Below are 14401 nucleotides of genomic sequence, written 5' to 3'. Positions count from 1 at the left end.
AATACTTCTTCATTATGCGAAAACAACACAAACCACTTTACTCTAGTACATTGATGGCGGATTGACAACTCACCAGTTGACTTATTCAACGCCTGGGAAAATATCTGGTAGAAATCAATTAAATTTGTGATTTCAAGAAAACGGGAATATGGCTAGTCCAAGAACTAGACGGGTTCTAAAGGATCTGAAGATTAAAGATGACAACAATGTAAGTTGTAATATTTTTTGGTGAGGGTAAAATAAATTTGTTTACGTCAGTGGTCGTTCTCACGTGTGATGTCATTGTGGACCAGCCACCTGCTAACTTTCAATATGGGATTTCTCTTTAGGATATATATCTGGTTAGTTGATATAAAGTCAGACATACTATTGACTCTGTTATTGTATATACGTGTCCAGGAATAATGTCGAAAACGTTCTTTTCATTCTACACTTCTTATGGTCTTCAAGAAAATCTCGATTTACGATACTCAGGACAGAAAAAATGACAGCTGCAAGATAAAAGGATTTAACTTAGAGGGTATATAATACAACATGTAAATAGTCACTGAACATATATTTTCCTCTTTCTGAAATTATACAAACATGAAAAATATGTTCACACTTAATCATTACAGCAATATGTAGGGTTGATATTTATTTTAATGATGATTTCAACAAACATAATTTGACAGTCTTTTGCCATTATCTCATTTTTATATTCAAAGATATGTGTAGAGAACCGGCTTTAAACCCATAGATACCCACAGAGCAACTGCACATCCCTATCCTAATGCAAATAATCGACCCAATGCAAAAGAAATTATAAAATCCCAACAATACATAGTGTTCAAATGAAGCATAATAGTAAAAAAAAAATCCTTGTTATGGAGTTACAGTGCGAAAAATATTAGATTATATTCATTTATGAACATGATAAATGTTATCCTTATATTCTAATATACAACTGCCAAAGTTCTCAAGCACCTCCTTAGTATCAATCACTGGTACAAATGATACAACAATATTTCGTCCTGCAAATAACAGGATACATCCCAAATCAAACTGAAAAAACCCAGATTTCTTTCACTCAGCTATTGTTAATGTTAAAGACAGGGACAGCCATAATTGGTTGGTTATCAAATCAACAGTTTATTTTGTCTAGAAATTGAAGTTTGTTACCATTGGTTGTTCCTGTTAAATTTCACTAATTCCATTGATACATATAAATAACTGTGATAACTGGAAAATATGTTCAGTAACTGCATCCAGTGATTTCACTTCCCTCTGTACTGGGGGTGTATTCGCAATAACTATTGATGGTGGACTAAAGGCATAAAAGATATAAATGTGAACATCAGCGATCAGTAAACATAATTAACATGATCAGGCCTGCACAGGACTGTTAACTGCTGATCAGTGGACCATCTTTCCAGGCAAGTGACTGATTGACAGCTAATTAAAATAAACATCAGACTGGTTCACAGCTGTTTGGCTGCCTGTTGTAATATGCTTCATCATGTTTATTGGGTTCAATGTGCAGATTGTGTTGCAAACTGATCTTTGTGTTGTATCTGAATTTCCTTTTCCATTTGAAGGAACATATAACTGCAATTATTGGAAATATATGCCTGCCTGTGATTTGTCCCATCTGTTCAGTAATAAACACCAAATAGACATGATATGATATAGCCCTATACATTTCCCACATTTAAAGTTGAAATTTTATTATCGTTCGGAATACCTCGGGTTAACCTTGTTGATGGTGCTTCATGAGGAAACACATACCAACTTTCACTTACTCGATCTGGTAAGTGGTGCTCTGATACGTTGGATGAAAGGTCGTTCTGACATGACCTGTATTGGGATGTCCTCAGATCTTTGTTTAGTGGCAGTGAGAACTAAGATCTGATTTTAATAAGATTGTAATACAGCACTGATTAGAATTTATTGTTTTGAATATATTTAAGCAAGCTCCTGTGTAATACCAGTTTTATGAAACAAGTGAATAGTACTGGTATCTGACGAGTGAAAGCATGAGAGATACCTGATTTATTCACGAGTTTCATAAAATCGGTGGTACATGTGAGTGAGTTTAGTCGTTTATTTATTACTTGCCGTTTATGATAATGCTTTCAAATTTCCCTGTTGTGTGTGAATAGGCAGACATCTATGAGGTCTTCAGCATAATCCAATTGAGTTTAATAGAATAATTCTTCAAACATGTCAAAAGTTGACATATATTATTTGATACCAAATAAAACCCCTACCTTTAGAATTCAGGGTTCGTAGCGCTAAGGTTATCATAACTCCCATACTTTAACATAGACTTATGACTGTCGTTGTGCTCCTATCGCCTTGTGGACAGGCCACTGCACCACAAAGTTTACAATCACGTCACAATGTCCTATTACGTAATTTGTGGAATTTTGTTAGAAGTTCCACCAGCGAAACAATGCCATGTGACATCAGCCAAGCAACAGGGTTGCAGGGGTCATCGAGTGTGCATAAGCTCCTCTCAGTGATCTATCATCTCTAAACGCAATGTCATTGAAAAGGCCCAGAGATGTTTGGAGTTTTCAATATTTGTTAGTGAAACTTGTTCCTGCAATACATAATCACATGCTTTGGTAGTACACAATGTGTAACACAGCTGTATGTTTATTAAATGGGTGCTCTGTTCATGCAAGTAATAAAATCCCTTCTTCTATTATGTCTACTGTTACAGCTGTCACTGATATAAATACAGTGCCTTTCATCATGTTCATTGCCAGCTAGTTATCTATCATGATCTACAATGATCTACAATATTACTATTGTCTGTGTTACTAGTAATATGTATCTCAGTTCATTTGAAACCGGAGTTGTCATAATGTTATTTTCCTTCTCATCACATTACATCCACTGTATTTAAGACAGCAAACTTAAGCATGGAAGCAGTGTTTGAAATTAATTTAAAACCCGGCAAGTCAAGCAGGTGACCCATAAGTGTTGCCTGCCCATCTTCAAAGTTACCATCCTGCTTTCAGACAATATAGATATTAAAAAATCACACACAAAATTATGGACGAATCTTGTCTTGAGTCAGCTGAAATAATGCAAACAATTACTTGGGAATCTTCAAGAAGTGTGTAAGTAGTCTTAAAAGTATCTGCCAGACAGTAGGACAGGTGGAGGATACCTTCATGCAGCCCGACAGAAATGTTACCAGCCACAGGCAGGCAGGCAGGCAGTAATTTCGGACTCTGCGTGGAAGTCAAAGGGTCCTTGTCACAGCCCAGTTGTTAACATGGTTAAGTGTTAAGAAAAAATGTAGGTCCTCTAGGACCTCCCTTAACTTCCATCACTGTAAGATGTCACAGACCTGATCACTAGTTTTAAAACAGTACTCAACTGAACATGTGAAAGATTATGTTTTGTTACTCACTTCAGAATGGTCATTGCCCTAATGGGGCCAGGGTAACTTTGTGATCAAGGCATTCACTTGTCAATCCAAAGGTCCGCGTTCAATTCGCCATATGGTTACTATGTGCATGATGTGTGAAGTCCACTTTTGGTGTGACCCGTGAAGATCCGGGGTAGAATAGGCCTTCAGCAACCCATGCTTGCCGTTAAAGGTGACTAACAGGATTGGGTGGTCAGGCTCGCTGACTTGGTTGATGCATGTCATCGATCCCAATTGCGTGGGTCGATGCTCATGATATTGATCACTGAATTGTCTGGACCAGATTTGATTATTTACAGACCGTCGTCATATAGCTGGAATATTGCTGAGTGCGGCATTAAACAACAAACCAACCAACCAACCACTTCTGGTGTCTCCTGCCATGATATTGTTGGAAAATTGCTAAAAGTGCTGTAAACCCCAACTCACTCATTATCCTATTTGCCATCAACACTCTTCATGATGGGTTAACAAATCTGAAATAATTTACTGTACCACCATGTGACCACGGACCAATGCCAACAATTGGGATTCACTGCTATGATTTAAAAATATCTCTGGCCCCTATCTATCCAGCAGGGTAAGATCACACAGGGATGTACATGATGTATGTAGACATAGTATTAATATTACAATGTCACAAACTTAATAACAGGTCTGCCCACCATGAGCAGTGATAAAAGCAGTGCATCGCAGCGCATGGAGTTTATCAAATGGGCATGGAAGGCTTGTGGAAAGCCATATTCTCTGCAACTCTGATGCCAAATCGCAAATGGTATCTAGTGGATTTCATCCCACACATGCTCTATACTAATATCACACTACTATCATGACTATGTCCACCTAATGAAGATCCGGCTTAGAATTGGCCTACAGCAACCCATGCTTGTCCTTAGAGGCGACTAACAGGATCGGTTGGTCAGAATAGCTGACTTGATTGATGCATGTCATCACATCACAATTGAGTAGATTGTGGCTCATCGTGTCAATCACTGGATTGTCTGTTTAACAATATGAACATGAATTGGGAAATGTTTAAGTCCAACTTGGGAATTTTTACTGGCATTTGTTGCTGATTTGGGGCTGAATGGCGGCCTCTGAGCAGGTTTATATAAATCCCTGAAATGGTTGGCTGCCCTAGTCATCACAGACCTTATCAGCTGTGCTTTTAAGATGTGGGTTAGAATTGGTTTCCAGAAACCTATACATGTCATAAGAGGCGACTGACGGGATCAGTTAGTCAGGCATGCTGACTTGGTTGATGTATGTCATCGTATTCCCAATAAGTAGATCTATGCTCATGATGACAATCACCATCAACACTGGATTGTCTGGTCCAGAATCACCCAATTGTGTGGAGTTTTACAACAAACAAATAAAACAAAAAGTAATCTGGTAATGTTTATTTCAGAACTGTTTTGAGTGTGGAGCTCATAACCCACAGTGGGTGAGTGTCAGTTATGGGATCTGGATCTGCCTGGAGTGTTCTGGCAAACACCGAGGACTTGGAGTACATCTCAGGTAAAGTGATTCAGAGGATTAAACTGTTCCAGTCTCTTTTCAAATTGTTACACATTTACTTTGTAGTCATTTAGTCCTGTTGCAAAAGTATATTTTCGTGCCATTGTCAACACTATGTTTGTATTCAGTCTACAACAGTGATAAATTTCAAAAAGGTTTATGTGATTATTGGGAACCTTTTCACCACTACATTTGTCTCCCAAGAAAATCCCTGGATACCTGCTAGCACCTCACAACGTGTACCTCACACAGCACTTCACAGCATGTGCTTCAAACAGCACCTCACAGCATGTACTTCACACAGCACCTCACAGCATGTACTTCACACAGCACCTCGCAGCATGTACCTCAAACAGCAACTCACAACATGTACCTCACACAGCAACTCACACCATGTACCTCACACAGCACCTCGCAGCATGTACCTCACACAGGACCTCACACCATGTACCTCACACAGCACCTCACAGCATGTACCTCACACAGCACCTCACACTATGTACCTAACACAGCACCTCACAGCATGTACCTCACACAGCACCTCACACTATGTACCTCACACAGCACCTCACAGCATGTACTTCACACAGCACCTCAAAGCATGTACCTCACACAGCACCTCACAGCATGTACCGCACACAGCACCTCACACTATGTACCTCACACAGCACCTCACAGCATGTACTTCACACAGCACCTCACAGCATGTATCTCACACAGCACCTCACAGCATGTACTTCACACAGCACCTCAAAGCATGTACCTCACACAGCACCTCACACTATATACATCACACAGCACCTCACAGCATGTACCTCACACAGCACCTCACACTATGTACCTCACACAGCACCTCACACTATATACATCACACAGCACCTCACAGCATGTACCTCACACAGCACCTCACACCATGCACCTAACACCATGCACCTAACACAGCACCTCACACCATGTACCTCACACAGCACCTCACACCATGTACCTCACACAGCACCTCACAGCATATACCTCACACGGCACCTCACAGCATGTACCTCACACACAGCACCTCACACCGTGTACCTCACACGGCACCTCACACCATATACCTCACACGGCACCTCACAGCATGTACCTCACACACAGCACCTCACACCATGCACCTCACACAGCACCTCACACCATGCACCTCACACAGCACCTCACACAGCACCTCACACTATGTACCTCACACAGCACCTCACAGCATGTACCTCACACAGCACCTCACACTATGTACTTCTCACAGCACCTCACACCATGCACCTCACACAGCACCTCACACTATGTACTTCACACAGCACCTCACAGCATGTACCTCACACAGCACCTCACAGCATGTACCTCACACAGCACCTCACACTATGTACTTCTCACAGCACCTCACACCATGCACCTCACACAGCACCTCACACTATGTACTTCACACAGCACCTCACAGCATGTACCTCACACAGCACCTCACACTATGTACTTCTCACAGCACCTCACAGCATGTACATCACACAGCACCTCACAGCATGTACCTCACACAGCACCTCACAGCATGTACCTCACACAGCACCTCACAGCATGTACCTCGCACAGCACCTCACACTATGTACCTCACCCAGCACCATATACCATTCACCTCACACTATGTACCTCACACAGCACCTCACACAGCACCTCACACCATGCACCTCACACAGCACCTCACACCGTGTACCTCACACAGCACCTCACACCGTGTACCTCACACAGCACCTCACACTATGTACCTCACACAGCACCTCCCACTATGTACTTCACACAGCACCTCGCAGCATGTACCTCACACCGTACCTCACAGCATGTACCTCACACAGCACCTCACAGCATGTACCTCACCCAGCACCATACACCATTCACCTCACACAGCACCTCACACAGCACCTCACAGCATGTACCTCACACAGCACCTCACACCATGTACCTCACACCGTGTACCTCACACAGCACCTCACACTATGTACTTCACACAGCACCTCGCAGCATGTACCTCACACCGTACCTCACAGCATGTACCTCACACAGCACCTCACACCATGTATCTCACACAGCACCTCACAGCATGTACCTCACACAGCACCTCACAGCATGTACCTCACACCGCACCTCACACCATGTACTTTGCACTAACATTGAGATGTTATTATTTTATCTGTGGGTTTTTGAGTATAGAAGAAAACATGCCTCAGAGGTTTTGGTTGAAAATGTATGAACCCATGGGCTATTTGGACTAAGAGCATTTACATGTTCAACCATACTTAGGAGAAGTGATTATTACATTAAGTAATACGTTACCACTGTTATACCGAGGCTGTTGTCTCCCACAACTGCTGCTATAGCGAAATCTACCACAGAGATCTCAATTACCTCATGCAGCACGTGCGTAGCCACCTAGCTGCCATGTGACACCCTTCACTCTTGTCTCTTCGCTTGCTCTAGCAAGACGTACAATAAACTGCTCAAGCGTTCCAGTTTCTCCGACCAATCGGTGATATTTATTACTGTTTATTCTCTCTAATAAACTGTGCTTTTACGGGGCGTTTGCTGTAAATACGCTTGGAAATATTTTCCCGCCAAAAGGAAATATTTTTCCCGCCCTTTTTTTCTATATACTTGCGGGGTGTCTCGTATGCACGTTGCGTCTTACGTTCCCCTGTTCTAGTATATCTTGGGTTTTTTACATCACTTAGACCTCTATATGTTATATGTGTATGTTCTATATTCGCATTGCTCGTTTATTTTCTTGTGAAAAAACTCGTTTGTGACTATTTGTGGTGCGTGTGTTGTAACCATGTTTTGCTCTTTGTTCATAGTACAAACAAAATGTCTGACATGGATGTTTCGCCGTCCTCCACCCCCTCTACCCCCGCACCCAGGAGCTGCGGGGTGTGCCGCAAGCGAGCGCTACCGGCTGTATGTGCAGTCCGTTTCCACCCCTGTGGTGGCCGGCTCGTCCGGTCGGGGTCCCCTTGCGGGTACCACCACCACGGCTGCGGTGGATCCCTTGGCGGCCCGTGTGCTGTCCGGGGATTCCGTCGCTGCATTACTTGCATAACTTGTGGACTCCAAGCTGGCGGCCTTATCTCAGGATAGGCCGCTGGCTGTTCCGTCCCCAGCCACTTTGGTGGACATGCCCCGGCCGGTACCGCGGGGAATCCACGACTGTGGGTTCCTCCGAGGTATACGGCTCGTCCGGTCGGGGTCCCCTTGCGGGTACCACCACCACGGCTGCGGCGGATCCCTTGGCGGCCCGTGTGCTGTCCGGGGATTCCGTCGCTGCATTACTTGCATAACTTGTGGACTCCAAGCTGGCGGCCTTATCTCAGGATAGGCCGCTGGCTGTTCCGTCCCCGGCCACTTTGAGGACATGCCCCGGCCGGTACCGCGGGGAATCCACGACTGTGGGTTCCTCCGAGGTATACGATGAGTCTTCCGACATGGCTTTCCCCGCATCAACCTTGCTGCGCGGTATCAAGCCTTCCTTGGAGAACGCCTTTGCGGCGGCCTCCGGTCGGGGTCTCCCGTTGCCTCCGACGTCGTGGAGAAAGGGTTTATTCCCGGTACATGACCTTGCCTTTCCCGAGGCTGGTCCTACCGCGGAGGCCCATGTTGAGCGGTTGGGTGTCCGTGCCCCACCGGCTGCTACGGTAACGCAAGCTACCTTGCACCAGCTGGACGTCCTCGCTCGGCACTCCATGTCTCACGGAGTCACTTACTTGGCTGCAGCGGCCTGTCTGGTCGAAGGTTCTCCCACGGACCGTGACCAGCGCATTTACAACTGCCTGCTCAGTTTAAATGCTTCCCTGGAGTACGTTGCCGAGGACTCTCGGCACACACTTGCTCTTGTTGGGTCCCTGCATAGGCGCCTGGGTGCCGCTCCTAACCGGAGCGCGCCCCAGGCTGCTGTGGCCGGTAGGTCTAAGGGGTCGGGTTCTTCTTCCTCTGGGAAGTAGCCCCGTCCTGAGGGCTCTGGTATGGGCAATCAGCTGCCCTTTCGCGGGAAGACGGGGAACTGGGGGAAGCCCAAGTCGTCTAAGGACGGCAAGGGCCCCTCCAGATGACTCTCATTGGAGGGGTTCGTATGCCGACAGCGCCATCTTCGGTTGGCCCTTCGGCGTACCCGAGTCACTTGGCCCTGGACAGTTGCGCCTGCCGCAGCCTGTCAGGGCCCCCTCTCCTTCCCCAGTGGGAGCCAGACTCCAGACTTACTGGGAGAATTGGGAACAAGTGTTCGACGACCCGTGGGTGGTCAACACGATTCGGTACGGCTCTCGGCTTGATCTCAAAGCGAATCCGCCGCTCACTGTTGCCCCGTTGGCAGGTTTCGATTCGGAAACGGATCTTCCCATCCTCGCCGATGCCATCGGCAGGTTGGTGGAGAAGGGGCAGTACGGGAGTTAGCTCTACCAGAAATAACACCGGGGTTTTACTCCAGGATATTTCTCGTTCCCAAGTAGGACCGTGCCGAACTCAGAATGATTCACACGTCCGCTCCCTGGCTGTTCACCCGGTTAACCACCCCCATAGTGGGGTTCCTCCACAGGAGGGGTGTCCGGTATTTCGCGTACCTGGACGACTCGCTAGTAGCAAATCGAATGACGGACACCCTGTCACGCCATCTCATTTCGCACATGGGCTCTTTGAGCAATTGGGGTGGATTATCAATCTCCCCAAGAGCGAGTTAACCCCTTCTCAGAACTTGCTGTTCATCGGAGGTCGGTTCAACATGGTGTCCCATCGCCTCTTTGTCCCCCCAGACCGGTGGCACAAGATTCAGGCGATGATTGCCAAAGTCTTAGCGGTGCAACAGACTGTTCACTTTTGGGAACAGCTGTTAGGGCTACTTGTATCAGCCCAGGACTGCACCGAACGGGGTCGTCTCCAACTCCGCCCGCTGCAACGGTTTTTAATCCAGTTGTTAGCAACGGAGGTGAACAGTGCGACCGTCGCCCTCCCGGATCGGCTCCGACCGCATCTGGAGTGGTGGACGGTCCCCTACAATGTCTTATCAGGCGTCTCTATGCGGCCCTACCGGGCTACGTTGACCCTGTATACAGACGCCTCTCTAGTGGGCTGGGGCGCCCATCTAGAGGGGGTGGTGAGCTCGGGGCTGTGGTGCGTAGACGAACTAGGTCTTCACATCAATTGTCTCGAGTTCAAGGCAGTGATCAACGCAGTCAATCACCGGAAGCATCGTCTCGTCGACGCCCGGCTCATGCTGGCGACCGACAACACAAATGTAGTGTCCTATGTGAACAAACTGGGGGGAACCCACAGTCACTCGCTACTCGATCTCACGTTCGAGTTTTACGCTCTGGTGGACAGTGTCCAGTGCCAGATACGCGCCCGTCACATCCCAGGTGTGCGGTACGTACTGGCCGATGCTCTATCGAGGCCTCAGGATCCGAGCCCCACAGAGTGGATGCTGAACCCAGTAGTGTTTCAGTGGCTGTGCGAACGTTTGGGTCGTCCGATGGTCGACCTGTTCGCAACGCGGTTCAACAATCAACTCCCGTTGTTTCTATCACCTGTCCCGGACCCGAGGGCCATCGATCACGATGCTCTGGCGTTAGTCTGGACGGGCTTGGACGCTTATGCTTACCCGCCGACAGCGTTGATACCACACATTCTAAGCCAGCTCCGAGGAGTTCGCTGTCGAATGTTACTGATCGCTCCCATGTGGCCGAACAGATCGTGGTACCCCGACTTGCTGACCCAGGTCACGCAGTCGCCACTTCCACTGCCTGTGAGACCGGATCTCTTGATCCACCCTCACACCCGTCAGCTTCATCCAAACGCAGGGCCGTTCAATCTGCACGCGTGGATGTTGTCACCGAGCGTCTGAGGAGTACAGGTTTTTCTTGCCGGGCGTCTCGGGCATACGTTAGTATGCATCGTGATTCTACCCAGAAGGTGTATAATGCACGTTGGGTTATTTTCACGAAGTGGTGTTGTAAACATCACATTCATTCGCCAGATAAGGTATCTGTGCAGGATATTGCTCGTTTCATGTCTCACTTGCGAGAGACCCGGAAACTCTCCGGGGGTTCCATTGCCAACTTTGTCTCGTCCGTTGCTACGGTACGGGACGTTGCTATGGGTACCAGTCTCTCCAAAGAGCCGGTGATACGGGGTATTATCAAGGGTTTCAAACAGCACGATCTTAAGAAGGGCCGCCTTCGGGCACCGGCCTGGGATCTTTCCCTAGTGTTGCAATCACTTACGGAAGCTCCGTATGAACCCTTGCATAGTGCTTCGTTCCGGCATGTGACTTGGAAAACAGCATTTCTCCTCTCCTTTGCCACGGCGGCATGTGTATCCGAAATTCATGCACTCGATGTCGCCAAGGTACGATTCGATAGGGGTGACGAAGGAGCGGTCAGCCTGGGCCTGCTCATGGGCTTCGTCACCAAGAATCAGAGAGTCAGGCAAACGGAGAGTGAATTCACTGTAAGATCACTCAAAGAAATCTTACATCCTGCTGATACTGAGGACAGACCGCTGTGTCCGGTTAGGGCCCTTAAGTATTATCTTAAGGCTTCGAATGAACGTAGACAAGTGCGTGACCGTCTGTTCATTTCGTGTAACCCTAATCGCACGGTTGACATAACTCGCAACTCAATTGCGTTGTGGCTTCGTTCTGTCGTCAATCTGGTGTACTGGTCTCGGGGGTTACCGGTAGCGGGGTCAAACCCGCACGAGATCAGGGCGCTAGCGGCAACATTTGCCTTACACTCGAATATCTCTGTTCGCAGAATATTACGAGGTTGTTACTGGCGTTCTGACTCGGTTTTTGCCAATCATTACCTCAAACAGGTCGCTGATGCCGTTGTGGAGAGTGTGCACCGTCTTGGCCCGCGGATCGCGGCGCAAGCGGGCACCTAAGGGGTGTGCCCAGCGCAATTCCGAACTCCTCAGGCGTCTGACCTTGCACGGTGGTCAATCTGGGTCGACTCCAATGTTCCCACTGCCGTGGGTACAGGAGTTGGGGTCCCGCAAACCAGCGCACTCACACCACAGGTGAGGGCAACTTTTTGTGTGCTTTGTCCTTATTTGTATTTTGACAATTATGTATTTAATTGTCTGTCGTGTATCCCAACCTTGTGATGCATGCTTACAAATACTGGAATTAGGTCACGCGCCTAATGCATACTTTAAGTAGGCTTGCTCTGGGATATACGGTCTGAATGAAATTAATTTCCCTCTTTTCGACTGTTTAACCTGATCTAAGATTAAGCTCACGCGGATACAGTGTTCTCATCCGCTGCGGCGATGAAATACCTATCCAGTGGGGCCGTTTGGAGTCACCCATCGTTTTGGCAATGACGATTGAGCCTTACGGTATGCGCTTGACAGTGCTTTGGTATTCCTATAGGGTAACGCCTAGTTAGGTGCATGCGCATCGAGTGCTTCCGCCTTGGTGTTTACTTCCGCTGGTCGGAAGGAACGCTAGCAGTCAGGATTCGGGTTGTAGGTGCTCCCCACCGCCTACTGTGGTAGTCAGCCTCGGTATAACAGTGGTAACGTATTACTTAATGTAATTTGTAGAATTTTCCTATTCGGAATATTCTATAAGTAATACGCTACCACTGGGCTGCTGCCCGCCCGTCCGTCCCCCGAGCACTTGCTCTCGCAAGAGACAAGAGTGAAGGGTGTCACATGGCAGCTAGGTGGCTATGCACGTGCTGCATGAGGTAATTGAGATCTCTGTGGTAGATTTCGCTATAGCAGCAGTTGTGGGAGACAACAGCCTCGGTATAACAGTGGTAACGTATTACTTATAGAATATTCTGAATAGGAACATTCTACAATTTCTGACTTATATGCCGCTGAAACAACATTTAATACTATTTGTTTGATATTATGTGTTACAGTGCATTACGACAGTCTAATGAAAAAACTGAAAATCGTCCAGGAAGTATGCACAAAACATGGTACCTCCTGTGGAAAAGTTCTGCGGTCTAGTGGTTAGAGTACCTGATTACTGATCAGGAGGTTGTTGGTTCAATTCATGTCATCCATAATGAAACAGCTTCGTTTCTTATTTTTAAAAGTCCAATCTTCATGGTTTGGTTGGTGGTTGCAGCTTTGTCCGGTCAGTGACGATGGACAAGTGGAAGGACACAGAGCTAGAGAAGATGAAGGCAGGAGGGAACCGTAAGACCAAGGAGTTCTTCAAATCTCAGCCTGACTACCAGGAAGGAATGAGCATCAGTGAGAAGTACAACACTAAGGCTGCAGCTCTCTTCAGAGATAAGGTACCGTATTTGCTTGAGTATAAAGCACACTTTTTGAAGAAAAAAAACACAGCCGGGTAGAAGGGGGTGTGCCATAATGAGTTTTGATGTTTTTTGCCCCCAATGCAAAGACATTACTGTGCGCACGTAACACCAGAAATATGTCAACAAATCCATACTGAAGTACGCAAATTAATCATGTAATTAATGTAACACTGTCTGGTTATAAAAAGTGTTCTTTGTATATCTGGACTTATGTTTGTAAGTTATTTCATTAATTTATTCAAAATTCCTGTTGATATTGTTTTAATTAATTTCGGCAAAATCATGTGTGTAGCGATTAGAAGATTGCACAACTCAATGTTATTAACGGCAATCACGGTAAGATTACCGCTATTGACGCCTTGAAATGAACGTTAGTTGACAGAGAATGGATACATATATCATAAATGCCATACTTTGACTCGCTAAAAGTCATATTTGTAGTAGTTCAAAGATTCTATGTCAACATATAGTTCTCACGATCACGTGCGTGGGAGCCTCGACGGTGACTAGTCAAATTGTTCCATGTGAAAAAAAATAACCGACAATGTGATCATCTGCACGGAAGTGCTACGCTTAGGGTTATTATTATTTTAAATATATTTAGTAAAAGGTGCAACTAAAATAAGAGATAAGGTAGTAAGTTATACATTAGGGATGAGCATCAGTGAGTAGTACAACACTAAAGCAGCAGCCCTCTTCAGAGATAAGGTAGTTATACATTAGGGATGAACAACAGTGAGAAGTACAACATTAAAGCGGCAGCCCTCTTCAGAGATAAGGTAGTTATACATTAGGGATGAACAACAGTGAGAAGTACAATAGGATGGGGGATACGGTTCAAACTCCAGATACTCCAAACAGATTGTGTGATGTGTCACCATGGTTCTTGTGATAGAAATTAGCGCCTTGATGGATTTTTCCCAATGTTGAACGTGATGCAGGATTGAGTGTATATTGGCTCCTGGAAAGGGGAGATAATTACTGAATATTCCCTTTTGGATTGTCTCCCCTTTACTGCAAGTTCACAAGCTCCTTCCTAGCGTGTGACACCTTTGTTACACTCTCAGTAACATCACTGCCACCAGTATGGGCATAGCCATTACAAGAATCTTGAAATTTGCCC

General features: G+C 46.3%; 1 protein-coding gene across 3 annotated transcripts in view; it reads left to right on the top strand.

The window, feature by feature from the left end:
* The first annotated feature begins 43 nt into the window (after positions 1-43).
* LOC124114200 (ADP-ribosylation factor GTPase-activating protein 1-like) overlaps positions 44-14401 on the top strand; it is a 114460-nt gene continuing 100102 nt past the window's right edge. For all 3 annotated transcript variants that reach the window (XM_046474797.2, XM_046474796.2, XM_046474795.2), the window contains exons 1-3: positions 44-208; positions 4836-4945; positions 13083-13254. In XM_046474797.2, coding sequence (XP_046330753.1) covers positions 149-208; positions 4836-4945; positions 13083-13254 — 342 coding nt within the window. In that variant the 5' untranslated portion in view covers positions 44-148. The remainder of the gene's footprint in view (positions 209-4835; positions 4946-13082; positions 13255-14401) is intronic.

The sequence above is a fragment of the Haliotis rufescens genome, unplaced genomic scaffold, assembly GCF_023055435.1.
Source record: "Haliotis rufescens isolate VD_foot unplaced genomic scaffold, xgHalRufe1.0.p SCAF_2, whole genome shotgun sequence".
NCBI lineage: Eukaryota > Metazoa > Mollusca > Gastropoda > Lepetellida > Haliotidae > Haliotis > Haliotis rufescens.
This window is presented reverse-complemented; position numbering and strand designations above follow the sequence as displayed.